Genomic DNA, 21,903 nt, shown 5'->3' on the forward strand with positions numbered 1-21,903 from the left:
AAATCCATGATTCTAAAAATTACCTTATATAAACTTTGAAAAATTAAAAAATAAGTTGTTTTTTATGATTATTTTGCACATTTAAATAAACTCTTTATTTTCTATCTTTTTTATACGAATCTTGAAAAATTTTAAAATAAGCTAAAATTTTTGAAAAATTATAAATTGGAAAACAAAAAAATTTTTCCGAAACTAAATGGACCCATAATGTCAGCTTTCAATTTATATTATATATTTTTTATTTTAAAAATAATTTAAGAAACAAAAAGTTAAGCTATAAGAATAATTTTTAAATAATTTCAAAAATAATTTTAAAATAAAAAATTGCTTGATTCATTTTTTTAATATTTAAATTTGAAATTTCTTACTTTTTAGGGGAAAAAAAATTCTAATGTTACAAAAACAACTTGGTGGGGTCGGCTATAAAAAAAAAAATTCTAAAGTTAAAAATCAAAATTTTGTGCTATGTGGCACCACATACTCAATTCTATAATTGTTTTCAAACCTATCGATTTTGCAAAGTTTTTAAGCATAATGTAATTGGTAAAAAATAAAATAAAATCTATAAGCATGTGCTTGTAGGATTAATTGAATGCATAATATCGTATAATAAAGTAGGGAAACCTTTTTTTGGTTTTTGTTTTTTTTTTTGAAATGCCGGTGTCTGATGCCCTTGGACACTTGACTAATCCACTGGATAATGGGCCTGTTTCTCTACCCTTATTCACTTAAATACTAAAGTATTATTTCAAATAGAAAGTTGAAGCTCCCAATAATAAAGTAGGAAAACCCTTTTTCGATTCAACTTTAAGGTTTTTCATTTTTAATGGTTAAAATAAATGAAATACAAAGTAGCTTAATTGTTACCACCGAAAAAGTCTTCATGAGTGGACTTGATATACACAGTGAGTACTAATTTGATCTAAAGTTTAAGCCATAAGTGATTTTGTAGTCTTTTGGAAGGGTGATTTATGTAACTAGTAGCCCACACTTTTGTCGGTGGCTAACAAATGGGTCTATATTTATGTTATAATTGTGATCTGAAGGAGGTAGTAAATAATGAAAATTTTTGAAAAATATATCATGCAAAGTTATGTTCAATGAACGAATTTTAAGTTGCGCACTAAGGAGAGATGTGTGATCATGTTAAAGGAATTTCTGATTTACGACTATCAGGTTTCGAGTTAGGAGATGGTACAATGGGCAAGATATGAAGATAGAAATGAATCATGTCATTCTTTTTAATAACAATGCTAATGCTTTAGGTGATGACAATAATGATCAGGGTAATGCAATAATAAGTTATGAATTTGAGTACATAACCTATTTACATTATAATCAAAGAATAAATTCTATTAAAATTCTAATAAGGAGACTTAATGCTGACTTAATGCTGAAACTAGGGCCACACATACTGTTGTATCATTTTTTGACCTTTTTATTTTAAAAGAAAATTGTTATTATCTTTTCCATAGATGCATGAATCTACAAGAAATATTTGGGATAAACAGAATTAAGTCTGACTGATTTTTCAATTCTTAAAATTGACTATAGGAATCAAGCACCCAAAACTTGTATGTAAAACATTTATACTAAAAAAAAAAATATATATTTAATAGATGATGTGAAACTCGAAGAATTCCATACCACATACAAAATGTATTTACAGAAGATGGGGCAAAATAGAATTAATTAGACACATTTTAATATCATATATTCAATTGCGTTCCAATTTAAGATAGAGAAAACATTACACAAATTAGTGATTTAGAAGTTCAATCAAATATATGATATAGATAGATGAAAATATTTAACTTTCAAAATAGAACCTTATGATTTATTTGAAATAAGTGACATAAAATTCGATCTATTTAAAGTCATTTAATTCATAAAATTTATTTACAAATCTAATTTTTTTGAAACTTGCAAATTAAGGAACTAAAATAGCCTTCTTATTACAAATCTAATCAAAATTTAAAAGCTTTCAAATGAATTTCACAAATACAGAGAACAATTATTTTTTTTTTTGAAAATTACGCTTCAAATATGAGTATTAATTTGAATTCATATTTTAACTTGTACTACCCAGACTACATGAATCCCTTTGCAAATGAATTTGGTTAAGAGCTAATTTACAAATGAAATGAGTCCCTTTTTTTTTTTTTTGCATTTCAAATATAGTTTTATTCAATTAAATTTCATAAACATTTTTCACATCGCTAATATGTCTTTTAGTATTGCTTTATTTGATTTTTTCTGTGTAAAAAATTAATGATGAGCTTGACGGAGAATTTTTTATTAGCAAGAAAGAAATAAAAAATGTATATTTTAAGTGTCACGTGCCCTCCTGCTAGTGTTATTTAAATGTGAGATACATAATGAGGTAAATTTGTTCCTCTAATAATTGGGTAAAATCAAAATAATATGTTGATATAATTTCTCAACAGTTACCAATAATGAGTGTGTTGTTTTACTGGTCAGGCAACTGTATTCTACTTGTTTGGTATCACGGATCGACACTTCAGGCATGTCGATGCCCACTGTGCCGTCGTGCAATCACATTGTTGGTTCCTGATGAGGCTTCCTTACAGCGGCGACAAGAACCTGAAGTAGCTGAGGTTTTAGGAAAGGTTGAAACATACAACCGTCAATTTGGTGAAAATACAAATGGTCTGATTCAGGTATATTTCTTTGCACTTGTAGCACTCTGTTGTAGGGTTAGGAAGATCCTAACTATTCTGGTTTCATTTGATTGTAGAACACCTTAATTGTTCAGCCTTTTTTTAGAGAATTTTTCTTCTCTATGTGATTTGTACTTGTGTATCTTGGATTCTATTCCTCAATAACCCATTTACATCAGTTCTGGTATTTGATTTAGGTTAGGTTTCTTCAAAGCAGTTAGTTTGATGTAATGGTAGTTGGTTTCTGATAATAAAAGGCAACTAGTTGCACCATTTTTTGTAGCCTCCATAATTTGAATATGTTGGTGCATTTCAATTGCAATAGAAGTTTATTTCGAGTCCAATATTGTATGTTTTATAATCTATTGTAGCTTCCAAGGGGTCTGTCAACATAGATCCACTTGTTGCAACAAAATTATCGAACAGAAATATATATGATGAATTTAAAGTGAACATGCTAGAATTTGTGGCTGTCCAGTTTGCCTAGCTATTTAGGGATTGTATTTATTGTTTTTTTGTCGGTTTTGTACTTGTTATCAATTTGGTTGCTACATGGAAGCATTTAAAATGTACATGAACAAAATATTTTCTTTATTTTAGGCTGCACTATTTGGGCTGTTTTGCATTCTTAAACTTTGTAATTGTACCCCTTTTGCATTATGTACATATAGTGTTTAGGGTATACTTATGGCTATGGATGTTCCTGCAGGGCAAAGTTGTGCCCCTTGTAAATGAGGATAAAGGTCGGAGTTAACACTGTGGTCGAAGGCTGCTGCAACACATCATTGTGTGGCAAGATGCTGAGTAAGAGCACATTGATTGCTATAAAGCATGTTTCAAGGAATGAGGGGACTGCTGAACCTAATTGACTGTTTTGTGGAGGACCAGAATTAAATTTCTCAAATTTGTCTACTGGTTTCTCTTGGCGAGGCACATGATGAAATGCATATGCACAAAAGTAAGCTGAATAATAAAACTAAATTTGAAGACAACTATGGTGACAATAAGCAAATTAATAAAGCTCAGTGGAAATCACAAAGTGCAATGCTGTGGAGAGAATCTTCTTGCAGACAGGATTATAAGAGCTTTAGTACATAACTGTGGGTGGTTAGATATAGGATTATCAATTTGAATGTTTGGGAGTAATGATACTATATCTTTGAGTTGACATGATGTTGTCTCCCTAATGCCTCCCTCCTTCGCGATAGCAGGCATGGTAAGCTTCTCTGAACATCGTCTTCCCAAATCTTTTGACATAAAACCCTTTTACTCTGATGCCCTAGACCAGAAACTGAATCGATGTCCCAACATTTCCAAAGTAATCGAACCCTGTCTCCATTGGATAGCCTTGTTGAACACAGATAATTCCTTATACAGACTTTTGCATCTCCATGTGGCAAGTCATCCTTGATCTTTAGGGTTTGTTGGACTTCACTAGTGACAGAGATTGCTCGTTTGACTTCTTCAGCGTCAGATATTGCTCTTTCAACTTCACCAATGACAGAGACTTCGCGTTCAACAGAGACTACTCATTCCAATTCCAAGTCTCTCGCTAGACACCAGTAGGTTCTCACAAGGCTTACTTCCCTACGGATCACTTCGGCAGGCTCTCTTCCATACGGACCAGTAGGCTTTCAGGAGGATTTCTTCCCTATGGATCACTTTGGCAATCATCTTGGACCTGTAGGGACTACTCGAATCTCTCTTGGCTGTTCGAACTTCACCAGAGATCTGAGTATTTCTAGAAGAGAGTCTGCACCAGCGAGAATTTTCTTTGTGACTACCAGAATAGATAAGATTTGGGGGTGTAATGGTGTTATCCGTATAGGGAAGGACACATTTGTCTGACCCTGTTGATTTATTTTTGCTGATGGTCTTCTACTGGCTGTGGTTCGGTATTTGACTGCTGTTTGTTTGTTGTTTGATTACTTTCTGCCTAGTCATGTTCTTTCAGCTACTGATACATGATTTCTTCTTGCTGTATATCCTACGTGGTTATGGGGGATGGGACTGAAACGAGTGGACATTCTACTGTGAAGATTGTAGAGGAAAATTTTTAATGCTATTGCTTGGATAGTACAACATTTAGTCTTTCTGAATTTGCAGGGAGATTCCTCTTTTTTATATTACTGCAAAAGGAGGAGTTTCTTTGGATCTTGAGATCCTTGGGGGTGATTTTCTTGGGCCCTCTAGGGGCAGCGAATGGACATTGGGGGGATGCTCTTTTCAGAAGGGAAGGAGGCAGGATTTGTATAGCGGTGAAGAGTAATGAAAGGGGCAGGTTTATCTGTATTGAGAAGTGGTCTTTTGGAGGTCAAAGGCAAGCACTCCGTGTCCTAGAAGCAAATCAAAATGAAGGATGGCATAAGTTTCTTGAAGTCTCATTGAAGTTTTCTTTTGACGTTGAAGGATACAACAACACGAGTTGTGCAGATTGTGGCTCCATGGACTTCGGTCATTGTGAGCAGAAGTTGGAGAAGCAGAATGTTTTTCAAAGGCTCTTGGATAATCGCTCATTCTTTGAAGTTGTCAGAGAGTTTCTGGTAAAGGAAAGGAGAACTTCTAGACAATTTGGAAGCAACTCCTTTCCAAAGGTTGGTATTGGGGATCGCAAACTTGGGCCGATATATAATGGGCCGAGAAGGGTTGTTAGCAAATGGGTGGAAAAGGGTAAAAATTGTGGTATCAGATTTGATTCAATAGGTGGATCCAAGACCTTTTGGCTCTATGGAAAGGAGATTTAATTATTCGAGTCTCATTTTTAGTGGCTAGATGGGTAAGCTAGGTGGTTTGTTGTTGGAGGGGAGGGGGGGGGGGGATTTAGAAAGGGGGGTCGAGCAAATCTCACAAGGTAAATTGAAGGGAGAGGTTTTAGAGGCACAATGTTTGGGAGACTTGAAGGTGATGGAAGAGAATATGAGGAATGCATTGCACGTTTCCGACCCACAACTATCTTTTAGCTCGCAGCTAAAGGGGAGGATGGGCAAGGAGCTGGAGATAATTTGACTAGTGATGGCGAAAAGGAGATCTCTGATATGGAAGATGACTTGAGCTTTTGTGATTTTGAGTTGGAATTGTTGGTGGATCAATTGAGATTTGATTTAGATTTGTATGAAGGGATGCCTTGGCACAACTTACATTAGAAAGTTTCAAAGGAGACGGAGTGGAAGACTTGGGGCAGTGTGATGATCACACACAAAGTATACAACGGTATGGGAAAGAGTGCACAATTTTTTCCTGAAAGTATGAGGGGGTACAAATGACATTAAACACTACTGAAACCAAACCAAAGATTTGATTGATAAGGGGTCTTTGCCCTCTGCCCTTGAGCCTAACTCTGACACGGTGGACTTTGTTGATATTCCTATGGTAAAGGGATTCTTTTTTTTTTTGGGGGGGGGGGGGTGGGGTTGGTATTGATGAAGAGGTAGCTATTCCTATGGCCGGTTCGAATTCATCCAAATATGGGAAAGGTATTCTTCCCCTTGAAGGAGAGCTTAGGCGCAATGGTAAGGTTGTTGCTGTGTGACCTAGAGGTCACGGGTTCGAGGCGTGGAAATAGCCTTTTGCAAAAATGCAAGGTAAGGCTGCATTCTATAGACCCATTGTGGTCCGCCCCTTCCCCGGACCCCCCATACGCGGGAGCTTTGTGCACCGGGCTCCCCCTATTTTATTCGTGTTTAATCTATTTTTTTTTCTGACACTTTATGCCACAGGGACGGTTCATTTGGGGTAGAGCTTTCGGTATTGGCCTGGGGGTTAGTGAGAGAGACATTCAAGTCCAAATACACTCCTCGAGCACTTGGGTATGAAATTAGTTAGTTTTGTAGGGGCTGAGGTGAAACTGCTAGTGAGTCCTAGAACTTATGAGAGAAAAAAAAAGTTTGAAAAGAACCTAAGAACTTGGTGTTTTCTATCAATTATAGGGTAAGGAAGGGAGTTGGGAAGGGATGGGAACAAGTAAAATTGTGAAAGTTGTTAGTTGGAATGTTAGAGGTTTGGGAGTCCTTAGAAAGTGGGGGCTAATTGAAGAGGTCCTACTTAGATATTCTCCTAATATTGTTTTGATTCAAGAGACTAAACTTAAGAATGTTGATGGGATTTGGGAAGGACGTAATAAGGATTAGGCCTTTGTACCTTCTCAAAGGTCAGTCAGTGGTATTTTGGTGCTGTGGGACACTCGTTCTATTGTTAAAGTGGATAATCGAGTAGGCTTTTTTCTCTCTCTCCATGTTAGTAGATGTGAAAGGCCAGGGCCAATGGTGGCTATCATCGACATATGGTCCTGTAGACCAACCCTTAGGTGCTCTTTTTGGGATGAGATTTGTTATGTGTTTGGATTTTGTGCTCCTAATTGGTAGGTGGGAGGTGATTTTACTGCTATAAGATTTTCCCAAGAGAAAAACAAAGGTGATAGAGTTATTGCTACTATGCTGAATTTTGATTCATTTATTAGAGATTGTGGTTTGAGAGATCTCCCCCTTATAATGCTAATTTTACTTGGTCGGTGGGAGGTGCTAGAGCGGTGGCAAGTAGGCTCGACAAGTTCCTTTTCTGTACAGAGTTGGAGAGTGAGTTCCCTAATATATCTCATGTTGGACCAATTTCCCATCATTTTGGAATCAAGGAAGGTTGCTTGGGGTCCTACCCCTTTCAAGTTTGAAAATATGTGGTTCGATCATGTTTTTTTTCAACCCTTAGTAAGGAATTCTTGGAATGAAGATGTGGAGAGGGGGTAGGAAGGTTTTAGATTCATGAAGAATTTGAAGAGGTTAAAAGAGAAGTTGAAAGAATGGAAAGGGAGGTGTTCAGAGATTTAAGCTTTAGAAAGGCTAGTATTTTAGGAGAGTTGGTTGAGTTAGATAGGAAGGAAGAAGATAGTGGTCTCTCAAGGGAGAAAGAGATGAGAAGAGTGTCTTTGAAGAATGAATTGGGGGCGGGGGGTGATTTTCAAGGAATTGAAAAGTTGGAGGTAGAGGAAAAGTTTTAAATGGATTTGAGATGGTGATTGTAATTCTAGATTTTTTCATAAGATAGCTAATGGGAAAATGAGGAAGAATTTGATTAGGGAGTTGGAAGTGGACATGGGGGTCATTATCTCTGATTAGAGTCAAATTGCTTTTGAATCACTAACTTTTATTCTAATTTGTACTTTGAGGAGGATGATAGTTAACCATCGGTTGAAGGTTTAGATTGGTACCCTTTGTCTGGTGAGGAGGGGGTTTGGTTGGAGAGACCTTTTTAGGAAGAGGAAGTGAGGGCCACAATTTTTGGGATGAAGAGGGATAAAGCTCTAGGACTTGATGGTTTTAATATGGATTTCTTCCAAGATTGTTGGGGAGGTGGTTAACGCCGAGTTGCTTAAGGTTTTTAATGAATTTTATGGAATTGGATTTTAAGCAAGATTATCAATTCCACTTTCATAAATCTAGTGCCAAAGAAGAATAAATCCATTATTATGTCGGACTATCAGACTTATTAGCGTAGGGTTCTGTTTGGTATTGTTGCTGTTTTCTATTTTTGTTTCTTCATAGTGAAAAAACAGATCATAAATATGCATTTATTTCTGTTGTCAGTTTTTTTGTTTCTGTTGTCGGTTTTCTATTGTTTTCCAAAAAACTGAAAACTAGACTTTATGGTTTTCATTTGTTTTGGCAATCTATTGCCAAAAATTTTAATATCTAGAAATAGTTTTTTTTTTGGATTAAATTATGCATTTATATATTTTAAAATTAAAATCAAAATTAAATGATCATATGAATTTAAATTTAAATATATTTTAAAATAAAAATATACCTAAATGTTAAAAAATAATAATAAAACCAATTACAAAATACTTTTACTATTTTTCATTTGTCGCGTCCAATAAAAAATTTATTGTAAAGTAAATTTTGGAAATAGAACAACGAAGTAAAATAATTATAATAAATTTTATTTTTATTATAGTAATTTTTTTAATGTGTATTATTTGTAATTTTATAATTTTAATCATATTTTTATAATATTTTGATTTAAATATGAAAATGAGCATTTTTTTAATTAAGTTTTTTATTTGTATTAGTTTTATAAATGTTAATCAAATAAGTTGCTGGTTTTTAGTTTCTATTTCTGGTTTTTGGTTTTTGTTTCTCTAATTTTTGACAGCGATACCCAACAACCCCTTAGTTTCCAATGTTCTTATAAAATCATCATTAAATTTTTAGCTAGTAGGTTGAGTGTGGTGCTTGGTTGGGTTGTTTCCAAGGCCCAAATTGCGTTTGTTGGGGTAGGCAAATTGTGGATGGCAGTGAGGTTGTTGAGGATATTTTGAGAAGGAAGAAGAAGGGAACCATCCTTAAGTTGGATTTTGAGAAAGCTTATGATAGAGTGAATTGGAATTTCCAGGATAAGATTTTTGTGAGGAAGGAGTTTGGTGAGACTTGTGATGGCGACATTGGATTAGAGGCTGTTTGCATAATGTGAGCTACTCGGTTTTAGTGAAAGGCAAGTCTAAATCTTGGTTTAAGGCTACGAGAGGGATTAGGCAAGGTGACCCTCTTTCCCGATTTTTATTTGTTTTAGTGGCTGTAATTTTGAGTAGGATGTTGGATAGGGTAGACTGGGTAGTAGATAGAGGTTTAGTGAAAGGAGTGGAGGTGGGGAGAGAGGGGGTTTGGGTGTAGCACCTTTAGTTTTCTGATGATACTATCTTCTTTTTAGACAATCATAGACCCTCCTTTATGAATATTTTAGGTCTCCATCACGTTTTCAAGAAGGTTTTCGGGCTTAAGATTAATATGGTGAAGGGCAGTATTGCCACTATCAATATGCCTGTTGAGAGTGTTAGGGAGTTGTCTACAGAGGTGGGTTGTAGTGTTTTGAATTGGCTGCTGTCCTCTTTTGGGGTCCCTTTGGTGGATAACCGTAGATTTATCAGCTTTTGGGATTATGTTGTGGAAAGGGCTTCTAAGAGATTGGATGGGTGGAAAGGTGCTCTTTTTCCTCTCAATGGTAGAATTATGCTTATCCCATTGTAGTCAGGCGTGCCTAGGTGCAGTGGGGTGCAGCGCAGTGAGTCACGCCTCAGATATTTGACCTTTTAACTTCATTTTTTCAAACCTCTTAAGAAAGAAAACGTAGCCTGACTCGAACCAGCCCTAGCCCTAGCCAGAGGCTTCGACTCAAACCAGCTGGTCCAGGCTTCGTCTTCGAGCCTTTGAACCAACACGAAACCAGCAGTCCAGGCTTCGTCTTCACGTCTTAGAGCCTTCACCAGCAAGAGAGCCATCGCAGGAGCCCTTCGTCTTCGAGGTTCGAGCCTTTGAACCAGCACAATATTTGTCCTCAAGCCTTCGAACCAGCACAAAACTCCTTCATCTTCAAGCCTTTGAGTCTTCGAGCCTTCACCAGCAAGAGAGCCTTCACAAGAGCCCTTTGTCTTCGAGGTTCAAACCTTCAAACCAGCACGACCTTCGTCTTTGAGTTTTCGAGCCTTCCGTCAGGCTGCTTTAAACTAGTAAGTCTTCTTCTTCTTGAGTATTTTGCTGCTGTTGTTGCCTTCTTCTTCTTCTTCGGCTTTTTCTTCAGTTCCTATTCTTCTTCTTCTTCTCTTCAGTTCTATTTCTTCGAGGTTCAAGCCTTCGAGCCAGCACGACCTTCGTCTTTGAGTCTTCAAGCCTTCCGTCAGGCTGCTTCAAACTAGTAAGTCTTCTTCTTCTTCTTTAGTATTTTGCTGCTGTTGTTGCGTTCTTCTTCTTCTTCTTCAGCTTCTTCTTCAGTTCCTATTCTTCTTCGTGTTCCTCAGGGCTCAGTATTTTGCTGCTACTGCTTGCTGGTGGCTGGCTGGCTGCCCTGCTATTGGCAAGTTATAGATTAACTTGCATTAAGCCACTATGTTGATGCTTTTGGGCCTTTGGCCTGGCAATTTCATTTCCTTTCTAATTTGAAGCTTGAACTCTTGCATGTGTAATCACTTATGTTGAACTATGTTTGTTTCACTTGGAACTTGGTACTTGGTTGTCATAATTTCTATTTGTTTATGTTTTGGTATTGAATATTTGGCATTTTAAATTATAATATTACTTTTGATGTGTTTTCATAGGCATTGTACACAATTTTAATAATTGTGCGCCTCACCTTTGTGAGGCGAGTGCCGTGCATCGTGCCTCATCTCCAAGTACCCTTTGCACCTCAATGCACCTTGCGCCTTTTGACTACTATGGCTTATCCAGACTTGTCTTTCTAGTATCCCTTTATATTTTCTTTCAATTTATCCCTTTATATTTTCTTTCAATTTTTAAAGATTCTGGTGGGGGTTGCTAGTAAGATTGAGAATATAATAGGGATTTCTTGCAGCCTGGGGTAAGGGGGTTTTAGGGATCATTTGGTAAGTTGGGATAAAATTCAATTTTGGGAGGACATTTGGGTTGGTGAGTCTGTTGGAGCTGTTGGTGCCAAATCTATTTGACTTTCCACTGTTCGCAATGAACCAATTTCAGCTTTTTATTCTTTTGAGTGGGGGCTCTCTTTCTTGGGATTTTCATTTCCTTAGAAGCCTCAATGAAAGAGAGGTTAGTGAGTTCACTCTTTTATTGGGTGTGTGGATTCTTTCGTGCGAAATTCGCCAGGGATACAAGGCTTTGGATTGGGGACTATTGGTCTTTCTCTTCAAAATCTTTCTTTTCCGATCTCATAAAACCCACATATCCTAGCCCTTTCGTCTTACACAAAGCTGTTTGGAAAGCAAAGATTCCTTTTAAAATACAGGCCTTTCATTTGGACTTCAATTCTTAACAAAATCAACACAAATGATTTGCTACAAAAAATGAGGCCTTGCAAAGTTATAAGTCCAGACATTTGTTTGCTGTGCAATGAGACTATTAGTTATTTGTTCATTCATTGTAACGTGGCAAGATGCATGTGGTGCAATTTGTTTTCATGCTTTGGTGTGGTTTGGGTGGCTCCAGCCACAACTCTGGATTTCTTGAAGGTGAAGTTTTTGGGGTTTCAGGTTGAAGGAGAGAGAGGATATTTTTGGGACTTCACTTTTTTTACAGTCTTGTGGTCGCTTTGGCTGGAAAGCAATGCTAGATTTGTTAAAGATCAAAAGACTTCTCCAAGATTTCTTTGGGAGAGTTATTTTTCTTGCTTCTTTTTGGGCTCATTCTTTTGGGGTTTTTGGAGGTCTTTTGCTGTCTGATATTCAAAGGGATTGGAGGCAGCTTTGATGTAATTTGTTTCTTATGTGCTTTTTGTCTTGGGGGATTTCTTATCTTCATTTCATTGTAATTATGTTCTTTTAAATAGAATTGTTTTATTGTCCAAAAAATTTGCCTTACTTTTCAGAACTTGAGAGATCAGAAGTAAGCCAACTCAAAAAAGTGCCAACTCTTCACTAATAGCTTGGCTTTCTTGGGCTATGCTATTTTTAGGGCAGCCCGATGTACAAAGTTCCTGCATATGCGGGGCCCTGGGAAGGGGCAGATCACGGTGGATCTAAATGCAAGGTAAAGCTGCGTACTATAGACCCATTGTGGTCTGCCCCTTCCTGGGACCCCACATATGGCGGAGCTTTGTGCACCGGGCTTCCTGACATAGCCCAAGAAAGCCAAGCTATTTAGTGAAGAATTGGCACTTATTTAAGTTGGCTTACTTCTGATCTCTCAAGGTCTGAAACATTGCTAGCAAATGCTCAAGATGCTCCTTGCCTTTCCTATGCACAAGAATGTTGTCAAAATAGGCAATAACAAATCTGTCAATAAATGGTTTAAACACATCATTCATCAATCACATGAAAGTACAAGGAGCATTGAAAAGGTCAAATGGCATAATCATCCATCCGTAAACACCATCTTTGTTTTGAAGACTGTCTTCCATTCATCTTTTGGTCTTAGTCTAATTTGATGATAATCACTTCTAAGATCAATCTTTGTAAAGAGGCTGCACCATATGGCTGATCCGATGATCATCAAGGTGAGGAATACGAAAATGATAAATCAATAGAAATCTTGTTCACCGACCTGCTGTTTATGCACATTTGCCATGATCCATCCTTTTTTGGCACAAGAACAACACATGGACTCTTACTTTCTCTCACCAATTTTCCATGACCTCATCTACTTGCCTCTGCAATTCTTCATGCTTTTTTTTACTCATTCTATAAGCTGCCTTGTTGGGAAGCATAGAACCATGAAGGAAATCAATGCAATGCTGAATGTCTTGCATTGGAGGGAGACTTGGAGGTTGGACTTCTGGAACAACATCATTAAACTCATCAAGTAAAGGTTGCACTTCATGTGGGAACTCACTTACTTTTGCATTTTCTTCAAAAACAATAAGAGCATATGCCATCTCCAAACTACCCAACAACTTTTCTTATTCAAAATGAGTAATCAAATTAATTTTTGTTTCTTTAAAAGATTTGGAAATGATCATTGATTTAGAAGGACCCAAGACAATCTTCACACCATGTTTCAAAAAATAATTACTATTTTACCGTCATGATGAACTCACCTATCATATCGTTGGACAACCAAGCAACAAATGACATGCATCCTTAGGTATATCATTGTACTTCATACCAATTGGAAATGAGGGAAGACATCTTCTGTTTACTTTTCGTTCGTGCCCTTCATCCAACCACCTCAATTTGTAGGGATGAGGATGTGCCGTCATTTGGAGCTGCAACTTGTCTACCATTTTTGTACGCACAACATTAGCACAAGCTCTACTATAAATATTAAAATCACAAACCTTCCCATTAGAACTGCATCTAATGTGAAAAATGTTGCATTGAACCCAATCTTCATCTTCTTCATGGGCAGCACTCAGCTCCTTGGTTAGACTTCCTCATTGTCATCTGAGCAAATCAGCAAGCCACCTCCATCTTCTATCTCCTCCTCTATAACAGAAAAGATTTTGTGATTTGGAGAGTTAGAAGCAATATGTTCATATCCATGACACTTAAGCAGGCTTTTTGGAGCTAGCATTTGATTAAATAGCTAACTTAGAAACAACCCCAATATAGCCCCTTTCTTTGTTGCTGTTTGGCTTTGAGATGGACACCCCCCCTGGTTTGAAGAGCGCTCCTTAATTCCAGACATGAAATCACTCCTTTGAAATTTGTTATTTTCTACTTTCCATGCAAGTAGAAACTCTAGTAAGGTTGTAAACTAATCATTTCATTGATTTCCTGCATCAACCCACACAAATAGTAAGTTATTGTTTGTTCCTTAGATTCAACTGTCATACTTTAACTTTAGCCGCATAAATTCCATTGTGTACTCCACAGATAGATCTCTTTGCTTCAAATTATGAAGCTTCAGAAACATTTCTTGCCTATAGTGTTCGGGCTAGAATCTCCTTTTTGGCACCCTTTTCATTTTCTCCATGGTTTAATAATGTAACGGTAATGGGTTGTAGTAGGAAGTGGGAGTAGCAGATGTTATGTGACAGGAAGTGGGTGTAACACTGAATTTTTTTCAAGCACACACAATCTTATGTATATTTGTATATTTGCATGTTTGAAGCTCTTAACTCTTCTTAAAAAGAGTTCTAGTGTATTTTGGATCCTTTAGTTCAACTTACTAACATTGTTTAACAAGGGCAACAAATTTTTTGCATGATTTAAATCGCTATTGACAGAAAAATTGTAATATATATACTTACACACACACACACACACACACACACATTTTTGCTTTTTCATTAATCATATGTTTGATAAATTAGTTATTGAAAAAAATTCATTATACACTCTTCTAATCTATTAGGCACATAAGACATACAAATAAGACTAAAATGAGTTTATTATTTTATTTGTTTTGAAGTAATAAAAATCTAATATAATTATATTAACAAGTTATATTGTATGACTATAACCCAAGCTTTAAAACTATATTATATAATCATAAAATTTATCATTAAATAAATAAATTACTAACAACTTGAACACGAAAAAACTAGAAAAGAAAAAGAAGGTCGAAGCTGCAAAATATAGAAAAGAAAAATCATATTACCAATATTATCAAAATAAATATTTTTAACAAAATAGTATTCACTTTAAATTATTGATTAATGCATCTTTTGTGAATATTTAAAAAATGATTATCATCCTCATTATAGTCTCCCCCCTTCACATAGCTTATCAAGAATAATTTATGAAAAGGAAAAAAAAGGAAAAATGAGAAGAAAAATTTTTTAAATAAAGAATATAGTTTTTTTTTTTTTACTGGAATAGTCCTGTAACAGTTGCGTAACGGCTGTAGTGATTGTTACATAATGGTAGCAGCCTGAACGGCTGTACACTAGTGATTTTTCTTCCCACCGATCTAGCAGTGTGTAACAGCATTGAGGACCCAAAAGACCTTTACGTAACATCATTACATGACTGTCGTGGCTGCTATTTAAAACCATGAATTTTTCTCCTATGACTTGATCTTGCTTCACTCTTCTTGAGCTCTTTGCTTGTTGAGATTTTACCACCATAAAGAAGCATATTTTTCGAGTTTTATAGCAACCAACTCTACTTTACATTCATCGAGTACTACTTGAAATCGTAGACCCTCTTAATAGTTTGAAGCCACTCAGTGAAATCAGGTTGCGTTTTCCCTTCAAATGTTGGAATATCCATTATCACATAAGAATATCTCCAGGAAACTTATGATTCCATCTTCTACAGTGATGAGAAGAAGAGCCATCCCTTTAATCATGATCTGGAACATGGTAGAAAGGATTAACATCACCATCATCATTGCTGGAGGAACCATTTTTAGCATCATTTTTTACCACCATGACTCTCCTAATGTCAACAGATTGCTGGAATTTCTGGATTTTCCTTCTCATCATATCCATTTTAAAATCATGAATAGGTCTCACATTGTTCTTGTGCATGACGACCACTAATAGCTATGAGAACTTGGCTCTGATACCAATTGATACTTGGTCGCTAGAAAGAAGGAACTAGCAAATCACACGCACACACACACACACAATAGGTAGCTTTGCTCACCACTTGATGGAATCTACCAAAGAGTTACAGAAGCAAGCAAAATCACTGCTTTAAAGGTACAAATAACTCACCACTTTAGAGATACATGATTCAAAGATAAATACCACCACTCACAAAGGAGATATAGAACTGAAGAAAAACAAGGCGAAGGCCAAAGTCTCAAAATTTCATTCAAAAACACTCTCTATGTTAATACATGACTATGGGTGTTAGACTTGGAAAAGCCCTCCAAGCATAGGAAAATGCTATTTCATTGTTTTCAGGTAAAAATAACTGACTTTGACTAAATTTTTTAAAAGGACACAAAACTAGAGCTTAACACGTTTTCATTTGTAGGATTACATATAGAACATAGAAAGCTTAAACTGGCAAGCTGCACACCAAAATTCAAATGACTATAACTTCTAGCAGACAACTCCAATTAACTGTAATTTAATCTAATGAAAAAGCACTTTTTTAATTCAAAATCCATAGGTGGTGGGGGATATTTTTTGGCTCTAGAACCTTCGCAAAAGCTCTAGAACCCTGACAAAATTGGGCTCCAAATTTGGTCAAAAACTTGCTGGTCCACAACTGCAAGAACTGAATTTGTTTGCATCATTAAGTCACATTCTAGTCGCCCAAGTTCATAAGAACTCTTTTAGAGCACTCCTATGTCATGAATTTCCCTTAAGCGTCCTAAAAATCATATTATTCCTCAAAACTACAGTTGCTGGCCTTTTATGCATGTGGGCGAACCATATGACTCGCAGGGCAAGGCAAAACCATCCCATCTGGTCACTTATTTTCCTCCTAATGACTGTGATCTCGATTCATTCAACTTTAATTCTGTATTAACTGATCTACATATCTGTTAATAATGTCCACAAAGTGATAGGATGTACACTAATTTGTTCATCCCTGGGAAAAGACAAGAACTGCATGAAAATCAATTGAAGGGCCAGAATGAAGCCTTCTATTTATGTTGTTAACAAAATCTGCAGGAATCTAGAGGATGGTTGAGTGATTTTGGAACTGCTCTGAGGCCATTTCCAAGTTCTGAGACACAATGTGATTTTGCTTCTACTAGTGCATTTTGAAGCCATCTTTCCCATGTCTCCAGAAATCTGTTTTTTGTAGGCCTGCATATATTTAAAGTACCAACTGAAGCAAATTCTGCGGTTTTGGTTTCTATTGAAGTTAAATTTTGTAGAGCTTTGTGTACGCATTAATTGAACTTTAATGATATACATATTTTTCATCCTTTCCAGAAGAAAGATAATTATAATGGTCAATTTGCAGTATATTTATTTATTTTTCGTTTGTATAGAAAATTTGTTTCTGGGCTTACAATCGTTTTCACATTTTATAAGTTCTGCATTAGCACAAAACCTGAGAGATGATTTTTCTTTTCCACAGAGATTGCAAGATCTTCCTTTTTTACTTAGGAGGCTGTTACGTGAACTGATGGATCCACGAAGATCCCTACCTTTTGTCATCAGGGCACGTGTCTATATTGCAGTTAAGTTAAAACGTCACAACTTTACAATCAGCATATATTATTTTTTACTGCTATTTTCAACTCACAGAAACAAATATGCATGCTTACAGTTATTGGTTCATTCTTTTAGCCGGTATTCTGTATTTGGTAAAATTATCCATTTATTTTTCCTAATATTCAATTATTTTTATTTTTTTTTGGGGGGTCTGCTGGAGGCCCATTGAGACTAGGAAGCCTAGTCTACACAAAAAGTTGGTTTCCACCCCCCTCACAAAACCCTTCCCATCCCATCTCAAAGTCTAAAACTAGGACCTCCAATATGTAGTCAAACTTCAGGATTTGTGTAGGTGACTCTGTCAATAGAAATAAGTATCACACTTAGATTTTTCAAGCTGCATATATGGTATATCATTGCAAACACAAAGCATACCTGCTAATAAAACAGGTCATTGTAAGCACAAGCCTTTGAAACGAACTTGAGAATTACAGGAGTAGCCTATCCAATGCTGCAACTTTTTGTTGAATCAAACTGATGAGAATTATCATTTGGGGGTGGGGGGCGCAAGAGGGGTCTTTGCAAGGTTAATTGGTTATATATATTATTCTGAAGAAGTCACCAAACTCAGTAGCAAAAGAATTAAGGAGGCATGCCATTTGAGTTGGGTAAGACAATAGAAACCTGGTCATGTTGAAAATTTCTGCATCAATAGATCTCATATAGGCATTTTTTCCAAAAGAGATGCCCTTGAGACTATGCATAGGGATGCCTGTGATTTTAAATTTTTAGATGACTATGCAATTTTATTATATGAGTATTATTTTGAGAAAATCGTTTCAAACTAGATGAATTTGATGCTGATGTGAAGATATCTAAAAAGGTACCATAGATGAAGCTGCAAATTCTTTTGAAGACAACATTTGTAGTTTGAATATATTGGACTGAGAATTACTTCTAAGCAGATGAAGTTGATGTTCTTGTGAGCATACCTAAACCTAAACAAGCACAATAGATAAAATGTGTTGAAGGTACCATTGTAACATTGGCAATTTGACTTTATTGGGCTTAAAAATTTGACTGCTGGTTAGGTAATGCTATTCTTAAGATAATCTTGATAAGAATAATTCCTATTTTATGATGTCTTGTCTTTTTGCTGTTGGTATCCACCCACAGTGGATGACACTGTGTTACTGTTTATTTATATGGGATTTTTATTTACATAAGCATTTGCCAATAACGAAACCCAAGGCTTGGAAATTGTTCACATAAAAAATCCAAGGCTTTTCATAACCAGGGTTCAAATATTTCTAGTTTGATAGTCGGTTTTTATTTTCATAGGCCTTTCTTTTAATCACTATGTAATTACTTTGAAGACGGTTTGGGTTTTGTACAGTGTTGGAAAATCTAAATGATCCAGAAATCAAAAACATTATTCATTGATATTTTGTTATATACTTCTAATTTTAGAAATTCAGGGTTTTATTTTATAGTTATGTGTATTCTCATGTTACCAAAATGAATTTTAATTTTTGAAATTCCTTGACTCGAAGGTTATTTATGTCACCTTGGTTGAGTTCAATGTCTTAGAAGACAGGCATAATGTGTGGTCTTTTGACTTTGGTGAGGCAAGGCATTAAGGCATAAGCCTCTTCGGAAATTTTTAAGAAGAATATATAAATAAATTTCATACAACAAGAAGAACAAGCCTTAAGTCCCACTAGGTGGGATCGGCTACATGAATCCTTTCCTGCAAATTGACTTGATCCACATCGTTTTCCTCTATTAGATTAAGGGCTATTGAATCCTTCCTCACTACCTCATTCCAAGTTATTTAAGGCCTACCCCTACCCCTACCCCTTTTCATGCTAGAAACAATTACGAACTCATTCCTCCTCACAGGTGCTCTACTAGGCCTATGATTCAAATGCCCAAACCATCTAAGTCATCCCTCCCTTATCTTGTTTTCAACTGGCGCTATACCTAAATTATTGCATATATGCTCATTTCTTACTTCATCTTTTAATGTTACCACTCATCCTCCTTAACATATGCATCTCAGCAAATTTCATTTTTTGTTCATGTTGTTTCTTAGTTGCCCAACATTCTGAATCATAAATCATAGCTGGCCTTATAGCCTTCTTGTGAAACTTTCCTCTTAATTTTAAGGGTATTCTACGATCACACAACACACTTGACACACTCTTCCATTTTAATCAACCTGTCTTAATTCTATGCACTAGATCTTCTTCAATTTCCCTTTCAGCTTGCATAATAGATCCAAGATACCTAAATTTATCAATGCTATTAATCTCTTGATTATCCAATTTAATCTTAATTTCTTGATTATCCAATTTAATCTTCTCTCTATTGCTACTTCTTTCATTACTAAAATTACATTTCATATATTCTATCTTATTCCTACTTATTCTAATCCCTTTAGGCTCTAATGTGGCTCTCCAAAGTTCTAGCTTAGATTCCACTTTGCTTCTACTATCATCAATCAACATGATATTGTCTACAAACAACATACACCAAGTGTTCTCATTTTTGATATTCCTAGTTAGTTCATCAATTACAAAAGTAAAAAGATAAGGACTCAAAGTAAAATCTTGATGTACATCTATTGCAATTGGAAACTCTCTAGAATCTCCTCCTATAGTCCTAATGCTAATCACTACTCTATCGTACATATCTAATGATTTCCGTATAACTACTACAAACTGCGTTCTTTTATAATACCCACCAAAGAACTTCCCTAGGTACTCTATCATAAGCTTTTTCTAGGTCAGTAAAAGCCATATGCAAGTCCTTCTTCTTTTCCCTAAACTTTTCCATTAAACTTCTTAAAAGATAAATAGCTTCTGTTGTTGATCTCCCAGGCATAAAATCAAATTGATTTTTTGAATTCGTTTCTAATCTTATTCTATGTTCAATCACCCTTTCCTATAATTTCATCGTATGACTTATAACTTTAATTCCACAATAGTTAGTACAACTTTGAATATTGCATTTGTTTTTGTACAAAGGTACTAATGTACTTTTCCTCCACTCTTCTGGCATTTTTTTTTTTTTTTTGTTTTGATAATAGTGTTGAGTAGATTAGTTAACCAAATAATTCCTTTATCCCCCAAGCATTTCCAAACTTCAATTGGTATTTTATCTGGTCTTGTAGATTTCCTACTCTTCATTTTTTTAATGCCATCTTAACTTCAAGGACTCTAATTTTGCGAATAAATCTCCTATTTTTAGTTTTCTTCTCATTTGTCACTTCCAAGTTCAATCTTTCATTTGGTTTTCATTAAACAACTTATCAAAGTATCTCCGCCACATTTATTTTATGTCTTATTCTCTAATGAAGACATTATGATTCTCGTCCTTTATACATTTTACATCACCTAAATCTTTGCATTTTCTTTCTCTAGCTTTAGCAAGTTTATAAATATCTTTTTCTTTTTTTTTTGTATATAGTTTTGTATATAGAGTATCATGAGCTCTATGCTTACATTCATTGATGGTCTTTTTTGCATTTTTTCTCAATTCTTTATATTTTTCAAGATTTTCTATATTTCTAAAATTAAATTTTGCCATATTTTATACCAATTTCCTTTTGTATTAACAGCTTTTTGGACTTCTTGATCCCTCCACCAACTTTATTTACTACCCAAGCATCTTCCTTTGGACTAGCCTAAAACCTCTTTTGCTATCCTTATGATAGAATTTGCCATTTTATTCGAGACAATATTTGCATCAACCTTATCCCCTACTGCTCAATCACACTCATTGTTCATTTTATCTTTGAATTTTACTATAATATCTCTTGTCAAGTTCCACCATCTAGTTCTCTTGTGTTGATTTATACTACTCTTCCATTTTTTAATATGTATATCTAGTACTAAGACTTTATGTTGTGTAGCCGGACTTTCACTTGGAATAATTTTACAATCCTTACAAGCTAGACAATCCCCGTTATTAGTTAAGAAGAAATCTATTTGGCTTTTATTATACCTACTTTTGAAAGCTACTAAGTGTTTTTATTTTTTTATAAAGCAAGTATTCAATATAACCAAATCGTAAGACATAGAAAAATTTAAGATTGTATCACCGGCCTCTTTTTTATCTCCATATCCACGACCTTCATGTATTCTCTCATATCCTATATTATTCTTTCCAATGTGACCATTACAAGAAGCTCCTATGAATGTCTTTTCAGACATTGGTATACTTTGTAAAATACTATCCATAGTTTCCCAAAATTGTCTTTTCAGATTTTCTGCTAAACCTATTTGGGAAGCATACGCACTAATGACATTCACTATCTCTTGGCCTAAAGCTATCCTAATTTTAATGATCCTGTTGAGTAATTGGGTAAAATGGAAGACCTAAACTCAATGATAGGTATCTCCCTCTATTTATAATATATGTAAGTACAATTTAAATGACCATAATACCCTTACTAAGTCACACTTATTACTAACAAAACTCTAACACACAATAATAATGCTAAAAGATTAAATAACCATTAACACTCCCCCTCAAGTTGGAGCATATATATCATATGCTCCTAGCTTGTCACAAATGAATTTCACATGAGCACCTTCCAAGGCTTTAGTGAACAAATCATCAAGCTGAAACTCAGACTTCACATTAGTGGTCGTAATGAGCTTCTGTACAAGTGTCTTTTGAATAAAGTGGCAATCAACTTCAGTGTGCTTTGTCTGCTAGTGGAAGACAGGTTTGGAGGCAATATGAATAGCAA

The 21,903-nt window shown here is 35.4% G+C and overlaps 1 protein-coding gene across 1 annotated transcript in view; it reads left to right on the forward strand.

The window, feature by feature from the left end:
- LOC131161361 (uncharacterized) overlaps window positions 1-21,903 on the forward strand; it is a 63,622-nt gene that overhangs the window by 12,995 nt on the left and 28,724 nt on the right. The window contains exons 2-3 of the mRNA XM_058117079.1: window positions 2,482-2,681; window positions 17,068-17,169. Coding sequence (XP_057973062.1) covers window positions 2,482-2,681; window positions 17,068-17,169 — 302 coding nt within the window. The remainder of the gene's footprint in view (window positions 1-2,481; window positions 2,682-17,067; window positions 17,170-21,903) is intronic.

The sequence above is a fragment of the Malania oleifera genome, chromosome 8, assembly GCF_029873635.1.
Source record: "Malania oleifera isolate guangnan ecotype guangnan chromosome 8, ASM2987363v1, whole genome shotgun sequence".
In the NCBI taxonomy this organism is placed as follows: Eukaryota; Viridiplantae; Streptophyta; class Magnoliopsida; order Santalales; family Ximeniaceae; genus Malania; species Malania oleifera.